General features: G+C 40.3%; 1 protein-coding gene across 1 annotated transcript in view; it reads right to left on the bottom strand.

The window, feature by feature from the left end:
• Window positions 1-14776, bottom strand: part of lrpprc (leucine-rich pentatricopeptide repeat containing) — a 131814-nt gene extending 117038 nt beyond the window's left edge. The window contains exons 1-3 of the mRNA XM_048601116.1: window positions 14621-14776; window positions 9879-10090; window positions 1696-1818 (exon numbers count right to left, since the gene is read on the bottom strand). Coding sequence (XP_048457073.1) covers window positions 1696-1818; window positions 9879-10090; window positions 14621-14760 — 475 coding nt within the window. The 5' untranslated portion in view covers window positions 14761-14776. The remainder of the gene's footprint in view (window positions 1-1695; window positions 1819-9878; window positions 10091-14620) is intronic.
• Window positions 14777-15169: the final 393 nt, after the last annotated feature.

Below are 15169 nucleotides of genomic sequence, written 5' to 3'. Positions count from 1 at the left end.
TGTTTCAGAATTCTAGCGCCAATTGTACTGTTTTCAGCTAATGATAGCATTTATTCTTTGTTTCCATGTGTCCTGAAAATCTTCAGGTTCCACAGACAGCAAAAGCTGCAGTGAGCTTTGAAGCAAGAGGTTAACAGGTATCATAGTGCAGGAGTTGCAAATAGTTGATTGTAACAGCTGAGGATGCTTATCTGGCTGTTGAACTTGCCTTGACCAGATATCTTCAAAAAACATACCATTAACTTAGTGGTTTTTGACTTCATTGTATTAATGAAAGCAAAGGGTTAAGTAGCTGTAGAAATTGTGAAATAAACATGATCATAATGTGTGACAGATTTTATTGACAGAATTTGAAACTAAACATCTTGTTGGTCCAGAAGCTTAATAAATCATGAAAGAACTCAACAAATTATACGATTTATTCGATTCAAATTGATGAAACGACCTGGATGGTTATAAAGTTTGCTTCTGTGCCTTACAAAGTACAGATGAATTATATAATCTATCTGCCACCTAGATTTTTCAAATTTATTTCTAAGTGTTTATGAATATAGTAACTTGCCTGGAGCTACTGCCATTTTAGATCTAGTCACAGAGAGGAAATGGGAGCAATCTTTTAGCTTACTTGCGCATACACCGTAAAACAGGATAAATTCACGGCATCAATATTTCACATTTGTGAGATAATGAACAGACTTGTGACAATTGAAAATAGAGCATGTCACAATGATGTTTGGCTGTTACAAAGCAGAATAAATCTGGAAGACTGATTTTTCACTGGCCAAACACTAAGAAAATTCACAAAAGAGATGTACTGTATCTAAAATCTAAAAAAAAAACTGGATTTTGTATGAAGAATAACGGTGAAGCTGACAGCACTCATATTTACAATTGGCTAAATAATACAGATGCAGTGCAAGATGGAAATCTGGATGTTGCTGACCAATTCCAGACTACTCCAAAAAACTGCACTGTACCAGTACCTCAGAGATTCAGCACTGAAATCCATGTTCAAAGCATAACGTTCCTATACTTAACTGCTAGGACTTTTAGCACCATGATATACCTGAATTTTTGGGATAACAGTGAAATAGTGGCAATGCCACTGGACTTATAAATCAGAGGCCCAGGCTAATGTGCTAGTAACACAAGTTCATATTCCCCACAGCTACTGGTGGAATTTGAATTTAATTACTAAATTTGGAATTTAAAGCTAGTCTATGCTAACCATTTGGAATTAAACCAAATTTGGAATTAAAAGCTAAGTAATACTAACTATGAAAACTTCTGATGTCAAAAAAATCCAACAGTTCACAAATGTCCTTTAGGGAAGGAAATCTGCCATCCTTACCTGGTCTGTTCTACATGTGACATGAAATTCATTCTAGTACAGGATTCTTAACTGTTTCCTCAAATGGCTGAATAGTGGTCACTCAGTTCAAAACCAAGATGGTTAGGATAAACAAATTCTGGCCTTCCTGACACTGCCTCAAGGTTTAGTAGAGCCTGTTATAACCAATCTCCTCCTGTAAATCACATATTTTTAGACTACCTTCATTTGTAGGCTGTCAGTCGTATGTAAGCAAACTTTGGAAATTTCTCATTGACCATAAGCATTTGAAGAAACTTCAGGTTATCCTTTAGAGCCTTCAGATTCATTTTTGCAGAGAAAATAAACTCCCCTCATATCCGTACCTAGCTCTTGCAGTTTGTCCCAGATTCTGTGAGCCAAATCTGTTCTTTCTGACAGTTGCATCTCTGGAAGCAGAGAACCACAGCTACGGAGCAGAAGCAAGGCTTGATTGCCACTAGGAAAGCCTGGTTTGGAACAAAAAAAAAATACACAGCTTAGTAACTTAACTTACTACCGATCAAATTCTCTCTATTTGCAGTGATGGTGGGACATGGAAAAACCTTGAATCTGTGTTCAATTCTGACTGCAGACATGAAACTTAAAACCGTAACGTTGATCCCAAGTGCAAAATAACCTAGTTGTAAGATAAACTGGAAAAAGAAACAAATAGGCACACTTAGTTTTCAGCCACAAACAAAGATGGCGAAGAAAGGAAGATAGAATCTTTACTTGAAACTTTATCGCAGACAATGGAAAAAGTGGAAAAATTAAAAGTTTACAACCAATGTTGGTTTCTTACCAAACGGCAACTAAAATATGAACGACACCAAGAAAGCGCCAATTGTTGAAAGCACCTTAACGTTGAGATGATAGAAATCATTGAACGGTTGAGCTGAAGTTTGTGAAACCTCCCAAACTTCTCAATCTTACAAACAAATTATTCTTGGATTGCAATGTACTTACAGTCTGTGACGGGGCAGCACACTGGCACAATGACACCAAGGACCCAGGTTCAATTCCAGCCTTGGGTGACTGTCTGTATGGAATTTGCAAGTTCTCCCCGTGTAAGCGTAGGTTTCCTCCGGGTCCTCCAGTTTCCTTCCACAGTCCAAAAATGTGCAGGTTAGGTGGACTGGCCATGTTAAATTGCTCTGTGAAGGCACTGGATACTGCAAAAGCTACAGGGCCAGAAACTGAAATGGACAATCCATGTAAATACTGTGGCTAAACAAGTAGATCAAAGGCTAGAACTTCTGCAGCACGTGACTCATCACCTGACTCCTCAAAGCATTTCTACCATCTACAAGGCACAAGTCAGGAGTCTGGCGGAATGCTCTCCACTTGCCTGGATGAATATAGTTCCAACAACACTCAAGATATTGACACTATCCTGGACAGAGCATTCCATTTGAATTGCATGACATTTATAAACATTCATTTCCCATCACCGCCACCACTATGGCACAGCAACAGCAGTATGTACCATTTAAAAGATGCACTACAGAAATTCACCAAAACTCTTGAGCCATCACCTGCCAAACCTGTGACCACTTCCACCTAGAAGGACAAGGGCAGCAGATACATGGGACCACCACCTCCTGAAAGTACCCCTCCGAGCCATTCACAATCCAGACTTAGAAACACTTAGCCATTCCTTCACCGTTACTGAACCAAAATCCTACAATTGTCCTGATCAATGCCATCTTCTCAAGGACAATTTGGATCAGCAATAAGTGTTGGCCTAGCTAACAAACTTACATCCTCTAAATGACTTTTTATGAAATGTGACTCTCCAGCAATGACTGAGAACTCTTCTCTTACACCTCTGAACATGATTCCGATTGCTTTTATTAAAACATGTAGAACTAATCTCTTGGCATAATTTCTCACTTTCCTGCAGCCAATTAACAATATTATTGGACAGGTTGAGGAAATATTTGCCCACCTGTTTATTTATGCTCCAAAGTGACGGAGGAAACATCAACTCTGGAAAGAGACCTAATCTGAACAAAAAGGTCAGTGCTCATTTTAACATTGATTAAAATTTTTACATGGAAAAATGTTCGCAACTAATTTTGTATCTGATTTATTTGTATTTCCCTTAATTGTTCCTTCTCCGATCTAAATACAAATGCTAATTATTCTTCCTCTTCCTAAAATCCCAGCGTTGAAATTAAGAATCACTGTTTAATCTCCTTAGTCAATTACATTAACAGGTTTCCTCTAGAAGTTTAAAGTTTATCAAACTCAAATTTGGCATAAATTATTTACCAGCTCCTGACTAACTTATCTTCTTATTTTTTGCAACTTTGGAAAAATCTCAAACTATAGGTGGTTGTTTTCAAAGGAAAACAGCCTCATCTCATTCAGCAATTTCTAAGATCTATTTAGTTTGCCTTCCACCATATTGATGAATACATAGAATCAGAGTTGTATAGCACAGAAACAGATCTTTTGATCCAACTCATCCACGCCAATCAAATATCCCAAACTAATCTAGTCCTACTTGCCAGCATTTGCCTCATATCCCTCCAAACTGTTCCAATTCATGTGCCCAACCAGACGGCTTTTGAAAGTTGTAATTGTACCAGACTCCAACACTTCCTCCGGCAGCTCATTCCACACAGGCACCACCCTCTGCATGAAAAAGATGCCCCTTAGGACCCTTTCAAGTCTTTCCCCTCTCACCTTAAACCTCTGCCCTTTAGTTTTGAATTCCCCTAGCCTGGGGAAAAGACATTGGCTATTCACCCTATCCATGCCCCGCATGATTTTATTAACCTCTATAACGTCACCCCTGAGCCTCTGATGCTCCAGGCAAAATAGCCCCAACCTATTCAGCTTCTCCCTATAGCTCAAACCCTCCAATCCCAGCAACATCCTTGCCAATCTTTTCTGAACCCTTTCAAGTTGAACAACATCTTTCCTATAGCAGGAAGACCAAAATTGAGCGCAGTACTCCAATAGTGGCCTAACCAATGTCCTGTCCAGCCACAACATGACATCCCAACTTCCATACTCAATGCATTGACCAATAAAGGCAAGCTTACCGTTCACCTTCTTCACTACCCCATCTACCTGCAACCCTACTTTAAACAAACTATGAACCCACACCTCAAGGTCTCTGTTCAGCAACACTCCTCAGGATCCTACTATTGACTGTATAAGTCCTGACCTGACTTGCCTTACCAAAATGCACCACCTCACATTTATCCAAATTAAACTCCATCGATCACTCCTCGGCTCATCCGATCAAGGTTCCATTGTATTCGGAGATAAACTTCTTCTTTGTCCACTATACCATCAATTTTGGTGTCATCTGCAAAACTTACTAACCATTCCTCCTATATTCACATCTAAATCATTTACATAAATAATAAAAAAAATGGACCCAGCACCGATCCTTGCAGGACACCGCTGGTCACAGGCCTCCATACCATCTAGTTTGCCTTCCACCATCATAGTGAATATACAACCCTATCACAATGGTGTTAGTGACTAAACATAACCTTTGACTCCATCAACTTTCAACAGACGCAGAAATAACAAGAAATTTCTCCTTCCCCACCATCCCAATTTGATGTCCAATCTACCTCAAAGTTTACTGCACTTGGTATATACCATTCCTTACTTTCTTTTAAGAACAAAGTAACTTGCATAGCCTTGAAACCAGTGCTCAAATTTAAATGAGCACCTCCAAACTTTTCTCTGATACGACAGCTTTACCGAAGAACACAGCTACCAAATCCAAAAATCATGCAGCTAAACTCACGCTAATCTAAAAAAGCACATCATATACCTGCAACACAATGACAAACAGAAATTCGACCCACAAGGCCATCCACCCATCAATTTTTTTCCTTGCTTTTCTGTACCTTCCTTCTCCAAGCTCTAGCTTCAAATTGTCAATGAAAAGACAAATACTGTTCTCATGTCCAAAATCCCACACCCTTGGACAGAACATGGTGCATATCAGATTCACCCATAATTTGGATTATCTGCTGGATCAGATGAGAGCCGACAGGTTGTAAAGATAAGCATTTTACTTTCAGGTTTCTGAATTGGCCTGAGGCTGCTTCGTCTTTTGTTTCAGATGTTCGCAATCTCTCTGTGTAAAATCATCGAAGTCGTCTCAGTGAAGGGAGTTCCTTGTGTTTAATTTTCAGGCTTCAGATTGATGGCAGTAAAAATACTGTTCAGTTGTTTCAATCATTACAAGGATGAAATTTATACAAGCAAACGTTTTGCTTACATTGGATTTCAAAAAAATCCATTTTTCTCTATTCACCGCAGTCTGAGGGCTGAAAGAAATGCATCTGGTTTGCGAGCAATTCTGGTTTTTAAGACAGCCACGATTGGGGTTCTGAACTTACTGTACAACATGAAGTGACTTTCAAAGTGAGAGCGCTGCCTCTGACTTATAGTCATACAATCAGCAACACCAAGCAAGGCAAAGTAATAATGAAACAAAAAGCATTATTTCACACGTACCATAAATAAATTGTCAACTACGATATTGCATACAGAAGCACTTAAGCACAATTTTATGGAACAAGGCAATAAAGGCTCAATATCCAATTAGCTGCTCCCAGATTCAGCCTCTTCAAAGAAAATTGTTGGAGTGAGCGAAGTCTAAAAAGGAAATTCAGCACAGAATGGCATGGCTGAAAATCTACCTATTTCCTCGTTAACAGGAGTCAACACTGGCAGAGTCCAGAAACTGGCCACCCACTTTCTCTCTACTGCTAAATGGAACCATCTCAACATGTTAAACTAGATAATAAATTAATAGTGCATGTCTTTTACCACTTGGTAAGACCCAGAACGTGGAAAAACCTAATTTCTGGAACCCATCTCCGAGAAATATGATGGTGTGGAAAAAGATGGAGTTAACCTGGAAGATCAGCAATTAGCACCATGAACGACAAAGCAGACTCAAAAGATCCAAACGGCCAACTCACATCCATTCCTTCCTGTCTTCTCATTCCCTATTAATTGAGCTGCCTCCTCCACTGAATTTAATTGTCCATTGCTATTCACTACTGAATGCAGCAGGGTTACAGAGCTTAGATCTGATCCGTTGGTTGTGGAATTGCTTAGCTTTATTACTTGTTGCTTATGCCATTTGGTATGCAGGTAGTCTTGAGTTGTAACTTCATCAAGCTGCCACCTGATTTTTAGGTATGCTTGGTGCTACTCCTGGCATGTCCCCCTGCACTCTTCAGTGAACTGGGGCTGACTTCCTGGCTTGACAGGAATGGTAAAGTGGTAGGATGGTACTACGTAAGTTCAAGTTATCTTTTTATGTGAAGCCTCAAGAGTGAATCACAAAGTTGGCTCATCGTTCCCATTTTTTCAAAAGCTGTAATATCACCATCGAATCATAGAATCCCTGCAGTGAAGATAGACACCATTCGGCCCATCAAGTCGACAACGACCCTCCCAAGGGCATCCCTCCCTCCCGCCCTATACCCATAGCCTGCACGTTCCTGGACATTACATTTGACTTGGGTCTCTTGTGATGAAGTAGTAATGCCCCTACCTCTGAGCCAGAAGGCCAGGATTCAAGTCTACCTGTTCCAGAAGTGTGTCATAACATATCTGAACAAGTTGATTAAAAATATCAATATTTGAATTAAGCCAAAATTTTACTTTTAGGAGAAACTAAAATCGGAGCCTTTAAAAACAGAAATTACTCAGTCATGATCGGATGGATTTCAATATGCCATCTGTTATTTAAAGCATCATCCACCCTACAACACGATCACAAATGTGTTAATTCTTCTTACGTTGTAAACTTACATTGCCATCAACTTTCACACAAAACCAATAGCTTAGCACTTTGAAGAAACATCAGATAACAGTTTACACTTTTTAAAAATGTTTTATTTCACGTGGGTTCAGTATTTTTACTGCAAATTTAAAAATGTATTTTAAGTCTTCATATTCCATTCATAAATATGGTGTTAACCATGGTTCTCAGGTAGTGGTGACTTCAAGACCCAACCTAGAGATTCCAGCATAATCTAAAGTGATAAGTGAGTGCAAAATGAGGGCTTGCTGCACTGTCAGGTGAGACATTAAAATGAAGCCTCATTCACCATCTCAGGTCAATATAAAAGATCCAGTGGATCTATTCCCAAAGAGTAGCTATCTAACAAACAAGCAACCAAAATTTCTTTAAAATGGTTCTTTCAAAATATTCCTCCAAATATTATGGCATTCAAGGAATCCCTACCTTAATTAGATTTCTGCCCTACAACCTAACAAATAATTGCTCGTGATGGGGACTCCAAAACTAGAGAGCATAGGTTTAAGGTGAGGGGAAAGATTTAAAAGGGACTTAAGGGGCAGCTTTTTCATACAGAGGGTGGTGCGCATGTGGAATGAACTGCCAGAGAAAGTGGTAGAGGCAGGTACAATTAGAACATTGAACAGGAAGGGTTCAGAGGATATGTGCCAAACGCAGGCAAATGGGACTAGTTTAGTTTCAAAATGTTTTACTCCATGTGGTTTCAGTATTTTTACTGCAAATTTAAAAATGTATTTTAAGTCTTCGTATTCCATTCATAAATATGGACAAATTGGACTGAAAGGTCTGTTTCCATGCTGTATGACAATGGCTGGGATGGCATTAAGGAGACTTAGCAAAATTGAAGTTGATGGGAATTAAAGATAAAATTCTCCACTCGTTGGAGTTCCCTGCACAAAGGAAGTTCAGGTAGTTGGAAATCAATCACCTCGGCTGCGAGTATTGATGCAGAAGTTCTTCAAGGTAAATATTTTCTAAATCAACCTGTTCAGATGTGTTATTACACATCTCTGGTGGGATTTGAACCCAAGCTTTCCAGCTCAAAAGGTTGGGACACAACCACTGCACCACTACAGCGCTAAGTTCTACAGGGTACATGTTTAATCGCTCAGAGGTAGGGGCACTACCACTGCACCACAAAAGCCCTACCGCTATCCCTACACCTAACACCTTCAGTGTCTGCACTGCTGATATTCCACTCATAGGTCAAATGAAGGGATGTTTGCTGGTGATTAAACAATATTCAGTAGCATTGGTAACTCCATGCAGCAAGACCTGGATAACAATCACCATGGGCAGATAAATAGCAAGCGATGTTCATACCTCAACGATCATCTCCAACAGAAGATTTAAATTGACACAATAATCAGAAATCATCCAAATAAATACAGCAGCTACAATAACGGGTTAAAGGCTGGGTAAGCTGCAGCAAGTAACTCAGCTAACTCCCAAAGGCTATCCATAATTTACAATACAAAAGTCAAAATCATGGTGGAATGCTTACTGGATTGCAGCTCCAGCATCACTTGATAAGCTCAACACCATGCAAGTCAAAGCAGCCAGATTAATTAGCACCCCATTCACCACTTTAAACATTCACCCTCCATCACCAGTGCAGTGGCATTATTGTGCACCACACTCACAATGTGCATTGCAGCAATTCATCAAGGCTACTTTGAGCATACCGACCAAACTTACAACTGCTGCCACACTAAAGGAAAGGTGCGATTGCACTAGACAGAATGCAGAGGAGGTTTACCAGGATGTTGTCTGGATTGGAGTGTTTAAGCTATGAACAGAGAGTAGTTAGGCCAGGGGTTGTTTTCCTTAAAGCTGAGAATACTGACGGGAGACCGAGGCAGAAGTCACAAGATTTAACTAGTATTTATTTGATTACTTGAAGTGTCACACCATGGGTCAAGTGTTGAAAAATGGGATGTGTAAGCAGATGCCTGAAGAGAGGATTGGACACTATGGGCCAATGGGCCTCTTTCCATGCTGTAAAACTCTAATTGAAAGGACAGACATTTGCGTGGGAACGCCAACGTCAGCAGTTCCTTTCCAAGCCATACACCATCCCAAATAGAACTTTACCACTGATCCTTCACTGTTACGGTCAAAATCCTGAAACTTCTTACCTATCAGCATCTTGTGAATGTACCTACACTACTAGGACAGCAGCAGTTCAAAATGCAGCTCACTACCACCTTCTGAAGAGTGACTAGAGGATGAGCAATAGATTCAAGCCATGCCATAAATGCTTACATGCCATGAACATACAAGGAGAACATAAGTTATTGGAATCACACTCAGTCTTCCACTTAATGAACCAAAAATCCCAGTTACTTGGTCACTCCAAGGTTGCATTCAATTCAAACCAACAATAAACATTCAATGGATTAAATACAATCAGCTTTTGAAACTATTCACAGCACATATGGGACTGATCCAAATATATAGGTAACAGCTCAAACTCAAAAAAAACAAAATATGCAGAGAAAACTATATTAAATAGCAATTGGGGGTTATCAGGTAAATCTTAAAATATTCAGAGATGAGACACAAAAGATTTTATACATTTTCTCAAAATTAGTTCAAAGTTCATATTTCAGTAACGAAAATGGGCAGGAAAGCATTGTGCAAACATAATGCAAACGTTGATAAATTAGGAACCAATTTTTAAAAGTGTTCCGAATATAACAAGTAACAAACCTGTTCGACAAATATCATGAAAAATCTTCAACAACAAGGTTTTTGTGATGCGACCCGTTCTCCGTACAGATGAGTCCAACTTATTCAAGGCCCAGTCAAACTGCATAGATTGTTTGGCCCGAACTGCTGCGATCCCTTCATCTTTAGAAGGTGCCTTCTGCTCTGTGGCAACAGCACACAAGCACACATTGCTGTTCAGATATCTACAAAACCTAAAAATAATAAATCAAATGAAATAGTTGCACTCTCTTACAAAAGTCACCTTTAGTATTGATAAATATGTTCTTGTTGTCTTGTCAGAGATTCTCTTAACTCATTGGTAAGCTAGAACATTAAATTAAGGGCACACAAGCAATGGTGGAGATAAACAATCAAGCAACAGTATGAACTTCTGAAAGTTAGCTTAAGTTGAGGAGTTTAAAATCATATGATCATTACTTTAGTGTATGGTGGCAATTCCAGATGAATTACGAAATCATAGGCTCAAGAGACTCACCTTTGATCCCTCACTGGAAACAAGTGAGCTAATCACAGATCAACAATGAGCACCCGAGCTAACTTCAGTATGCTTCTGCTATGTTGGGATTTGTTTGCCATCCATTGACGGCTACTGAGGATGTACATCAATATTGGGCAAGGCCAGATTGAGACACAGTCGTAGTGCTTCCTATTGTTCAAAAGCTAGCTGAAGGCATGTAAGCTCAAACAAAAATCATTTGAATCACAAACACATGAAAGCCACTGGCACTCACTGTACTGTATTTCAATAAAAGCCAATAGAGGAAGTCGATGTAAGCCTAGTATTTAAGGAATATTTTGCAAAGGAGTGAAAGATGTCCTTCCACATCTTTTCTTCAATGGCAATAAAGTTGATGCAGAATTTGTGACTTATAAGTCTTATGGGAGAACAGTTTGCATTCATCCAACGCACTTGGCGGCTCAACTACATAAAGAAGCTAAGCAAATGCTGTGCATTAAAACCAATAGAATTAAAATGGAAATTTCAGCGCTACACATCAGACATCTTGCTGTTTTACTGTTCCAACTGACCTCAATCTGAAAATAGAGCCACTTCTTTAGTTTATTTGTATTATATTATTCACTTTTCATTGAGAATTTGATGTACAAGGCAGATGAACTCTACTGTTCATTGTCAGATTTAGGGCTAATATCTCAGACCTGGTAGTAATGTCGGTCCACTGGAGAGAAGTATGGGGATACAACTTTTATATTCTACTACATTCAAACATCCTCTAGAAACCATTGTGCCATGAGCATAACATAAAAATGTGGTAGTAAACCTTGAGTTTTCACAAAAGATTTTGGATTAGCTTTTCCAAGTAGGTAGAAGAAAATTTTTCCAATATTACACCGCGCAAACCACTCACTATTTGCTTGATCTCTGCCACAAATCACTTATGTCAGAAGTAACTCTTTGGCAGCCTTCCGACTGTTAAGCCCCAAAGTGGTTTCAGAACTAGATGATCTATAACTGACAAGAGTCATCGAGTTGTACAGCACAGAAACGGACCCTTTGGTCCTACTTGTCCATGCCAACCAGATATCCTAAATTAATCTAATCTCATTTGCCAGCATTTGGCCCATATCTCTCTAAACCATTCCTATCCATTTACCCATCCAGATGCCTTTTAAATGCAGTAATTGTACCAGCCTCCACCACTTCCTCTTGATTTGCTCAGTCCAGCAGATGAGAGTAATATTGTGAACAAAGCAAGTCAGAAGTAAATTTGCAATGACTTGTAATGCCAATGGGAAAAAAAATCTATATTTTAATACCGACCAGGTCTGGCAGCATCTGTGGAGAGGGAAAAGCAAAGTTCTTTCTCTCCTCACAGATGGGCCAAGCCTGGTCAGTTTCTCCAGTATTTTGTTTTTACTTCACGTTTCCAGCATTTACAGTACTTTGCTGTTATGAGTGCTTAATTCACTGCCATTTATCTACTAGGTATGCCCATCTTAAAGAAATTCCACTTGTCTCCAACAGGCTTTCCATTTAAATTTTACAACACTCCTTCGCTCTCCACAGATGCTACCAGACCCAAGTTTCTCAGCATTTTCTGCTTTAATTTCAAACTTCTACCATCCACAGTATTTTGCTTTTATCTCAATACCTACCCCAGTTAAATTTTTGTCTAGCCAAAACTGCAATGTATTTATCCCAAGATAACTATCTTAAACATGCCCTCTGCACAATTAGTATTTCAGTCTTGAATTATGGATAAATTTCCTGCCATAAGCCTTTTCAGTGTAATCTTAAACCAGCAACTGAAACTGTGGCCAAGTGTGTTTATCCAGAAGTCTTACGTATTCATCACGAAACCAATTTAAAATGAATCTGCCTTTAAAAAGCATTTATTTCATCTTTACAATACCTAACTTAATATTTATATGTCACCCAACCAACAACAGGGGTATTCCTATAGAATTTCAAATTCAAAACTTAACATTATCCAGCATCAAATAGAATTACATTCCCTCTGCATGTCACTACCAGAGGACTGAAAGATGAAGGATTGGCTCATGATTTATTTTAGAGTGCTGAGAAGATTAAGAGAGAGACGGAAGTCTAAGGGGAAGAAATAAAGAAAAGCTCAACTGGTTAAAATCATACGAGTGATATCAGATGCCTGCCTGAAACAAAGTAGCACTTTCCATAATCCTTTGCATTCAACTTGGTTCAAAAGGTGCGATAATTGATTTGACACTACAGTTAATAGTGCTTGCAGCAGCATTTCAGTGTTCTGATCAGTACAATGAATGGAGTGAAGTTCAAATGTTACAGATGTGGGTAAAGTAAAGATTATTGATGGATAAAACATGGATATACGAAGAGATAGTAGGAACTGCAGATGCTGGAGAATCCGAGACAACAAGGTGCAGGGCTGGATGAACACAGCAGGCCAAGCAGCATCATAGGAGCAGAAAGGCTGACATTTCGGGCCTAGACCCTTCATCAGAAAAGGGGGAGGGGAAGGGGGTTCTGAAATAAATAGGGAGAGAGTGGGAGGCAGATAGAAGATGGATAGAGGAGAGGATAGGTGGAGAGGAAACAAAAAGGTCGAAGAGGCGGGTATGGGGCCAGTAAAGGTGAGTGTAGGTGGGGAGTTAGGGAGGGGATAGGTCAGTCCAGGGAGGACGGACAGGTCAAGGGGGCGGGATGAGGTTAGTCAGTAGGAGATGGAGGTGCGGCTTGAGGTGGGAGGAGGGGATAGGTGGGAGGAAGAACAGGTTAGGGAGGCAGGGATGAGCTGGACTGGTTTTGGGATGCGGTAGGGGGAGGGGTGAACATCCCCCCAGACCTACCCCTTACTGAGAACGAACCGTCAGTCCTCAGTAAAGGGCTCACCTTGTTGTCATGGATATATGAAGAGCTAGGATCACCCACCTAATTGCAGGACTATCTAACAATAATTGGACGAATCTCAGCTCCAACAGACAGCTCTCTTTGGTCAATCATTCATGGTATTTTTCACTCCAGACCTACACATAATTCTAAATTGAATTTTCAACACAAACATTTGACCCAAAGATGAGAACGTCACATCACAATACAGCTTGAACTGTATCGGATTATTTCACATTAAGGACACAGACAGGGTTTACTTAGCCACTTAGTCCAGGTGCTCATCCAGATAACACACTTTAAGAAAGCAGCGTGTCCTCTCTGAAGCCAATTCTCCTTCCAACTCTTTTCTTTTTACTACAAATCCATCTGTTAGCTCAGTCCTTCCATTCAGGATAACGTATTGAAAAATGAACAGAAACTGCACCAAAATATGTACAACAGGCCATAAACACAACTTGCGTTTGAACTTTTTGCAAAAGGTTTTTAGTTCTTTCACAACATGACCCATAAGGACTTAACCCATTTTGAAATTGGCACCCAAGATTTCCACATACGTAAGTGAATCAAAATTTGGTCAGATCCATTTAAAACCTGGCGTTACCAGCTTTAAGATTTGTTCACGCTTGGATACAATTCTCAGAATATGACCAACCCAACGTTAATCAAAAACGGAGACTTCTTCACATGTAAGCAAACCATCTGACCTAGTTGGGGTGAGGAGGCCCAGTTGGAGAAAAGGCAAAGGATAGGGAAAGAGCAAACAAACGACAGCATAGAGGAGCAGAGGGGAAAAAAAGTAATTGTAAGGGTGGGAAAGAGGCCTGATGACAAACTGGGTGGGAAAGTCAAGAACAGAATGTTACAGTGGAGTTAGTGTTGGACAATGACAAAAACCTAAAAGGGCTCTTTGGGCAATACCATGAGTGATGGCCTAATCCAGGAAGAAGACAACTATGGAAAGGCGGCAGGAAAGTTGGAAGATGACAGATTTCCAAAGTGCTGCGGCACGCACAAGAGAAGGGCAAAATGAAGTCAGCAGAAAACCTACCTTAAAGACCTGAGCCCAATGGAATATGAAAGGTATTAATTTTGAATGTTTACAGTTCCTGCCCCACTCTACACCCACTCAGCACATGGACCTCAAGGTCAAGAAGGCTGTCACGTGCAGAAGCGACCAGATTCTTCACTGTTTTCTTTTTTTCAAAATAAAAGTAAAGTGAATATTCTTCCACTCCTCTTGTCGCTAAAGAAAAATCCGATTGTGAAAAAGTAAAAGAAAGTGGCAGAGCGATGGCTGTGACTGAATTCAAAGGCTCCCTCCTGCCGGATCAGCCGCAACCTGAGCATCTCTCTGCCTTACCCTTTACTCACTCACCTGGACCAACCGCCGCAGGGACCGGGAGCAGCGACGCCATTCCCGAGCTGCGTGTACCTCCCGAGGCTGAGGCCGGAGGGCAGGCTGCGGGCCACCGGCAACCGCCGGACAAGACGGACCGACCTTAGCAGCGCCGCCATGTTACCAGGAGGGAAGGGGAGGAGCACGTGGTTGTACAGAGGTCACAGAGACAAACTAAACAACAACCAGGAAAGTGTGGGGGGGGAGGAAAACATATCATGTCATTACTTTATCATTTAGAAGAGCAACATTTCAACGTTTAAGATCTTAAGTTTCATTTTATATTAATTTGTATATCATAATTAGAACATTTTCCGTCACGTTACTATAGATTAAGACGATTACGATCGAGTAATATAACATTGCCCCCCCCCCCCGTCCCGTCCCACTGCTGGTAGAGTCAAAAGGGATGGCGGACTGAAAGTTTTCCCCGAGTTGTCTGGATGCGGAGATAGTAGGAACTGCAGATGCTGGAGAATCCGAGACAACAAGGTGCAGGGCCTGCTGTGTTCATCCAGCCCTGCACCT

This window comes from Rhincodon typus, chromosome 9 (assembly GCF_021869965.1).
Source record: "Rhincodon typus isolate 14 chromosome 9, sRhiTyp1.1, whole genome shotgun sequence".
NCBI classification, from domain to species: Eukaryota; Metazoa; Chordata; class Chondrichthyes; order Orectolobiformes; family Rhincodontidae; genus Rhincodon; species Rhincodon typus.
Note: the sequence above shows the minus strand (reverse complement) of the source record. Positions and strands in the feature narration are given on the sequence as shown.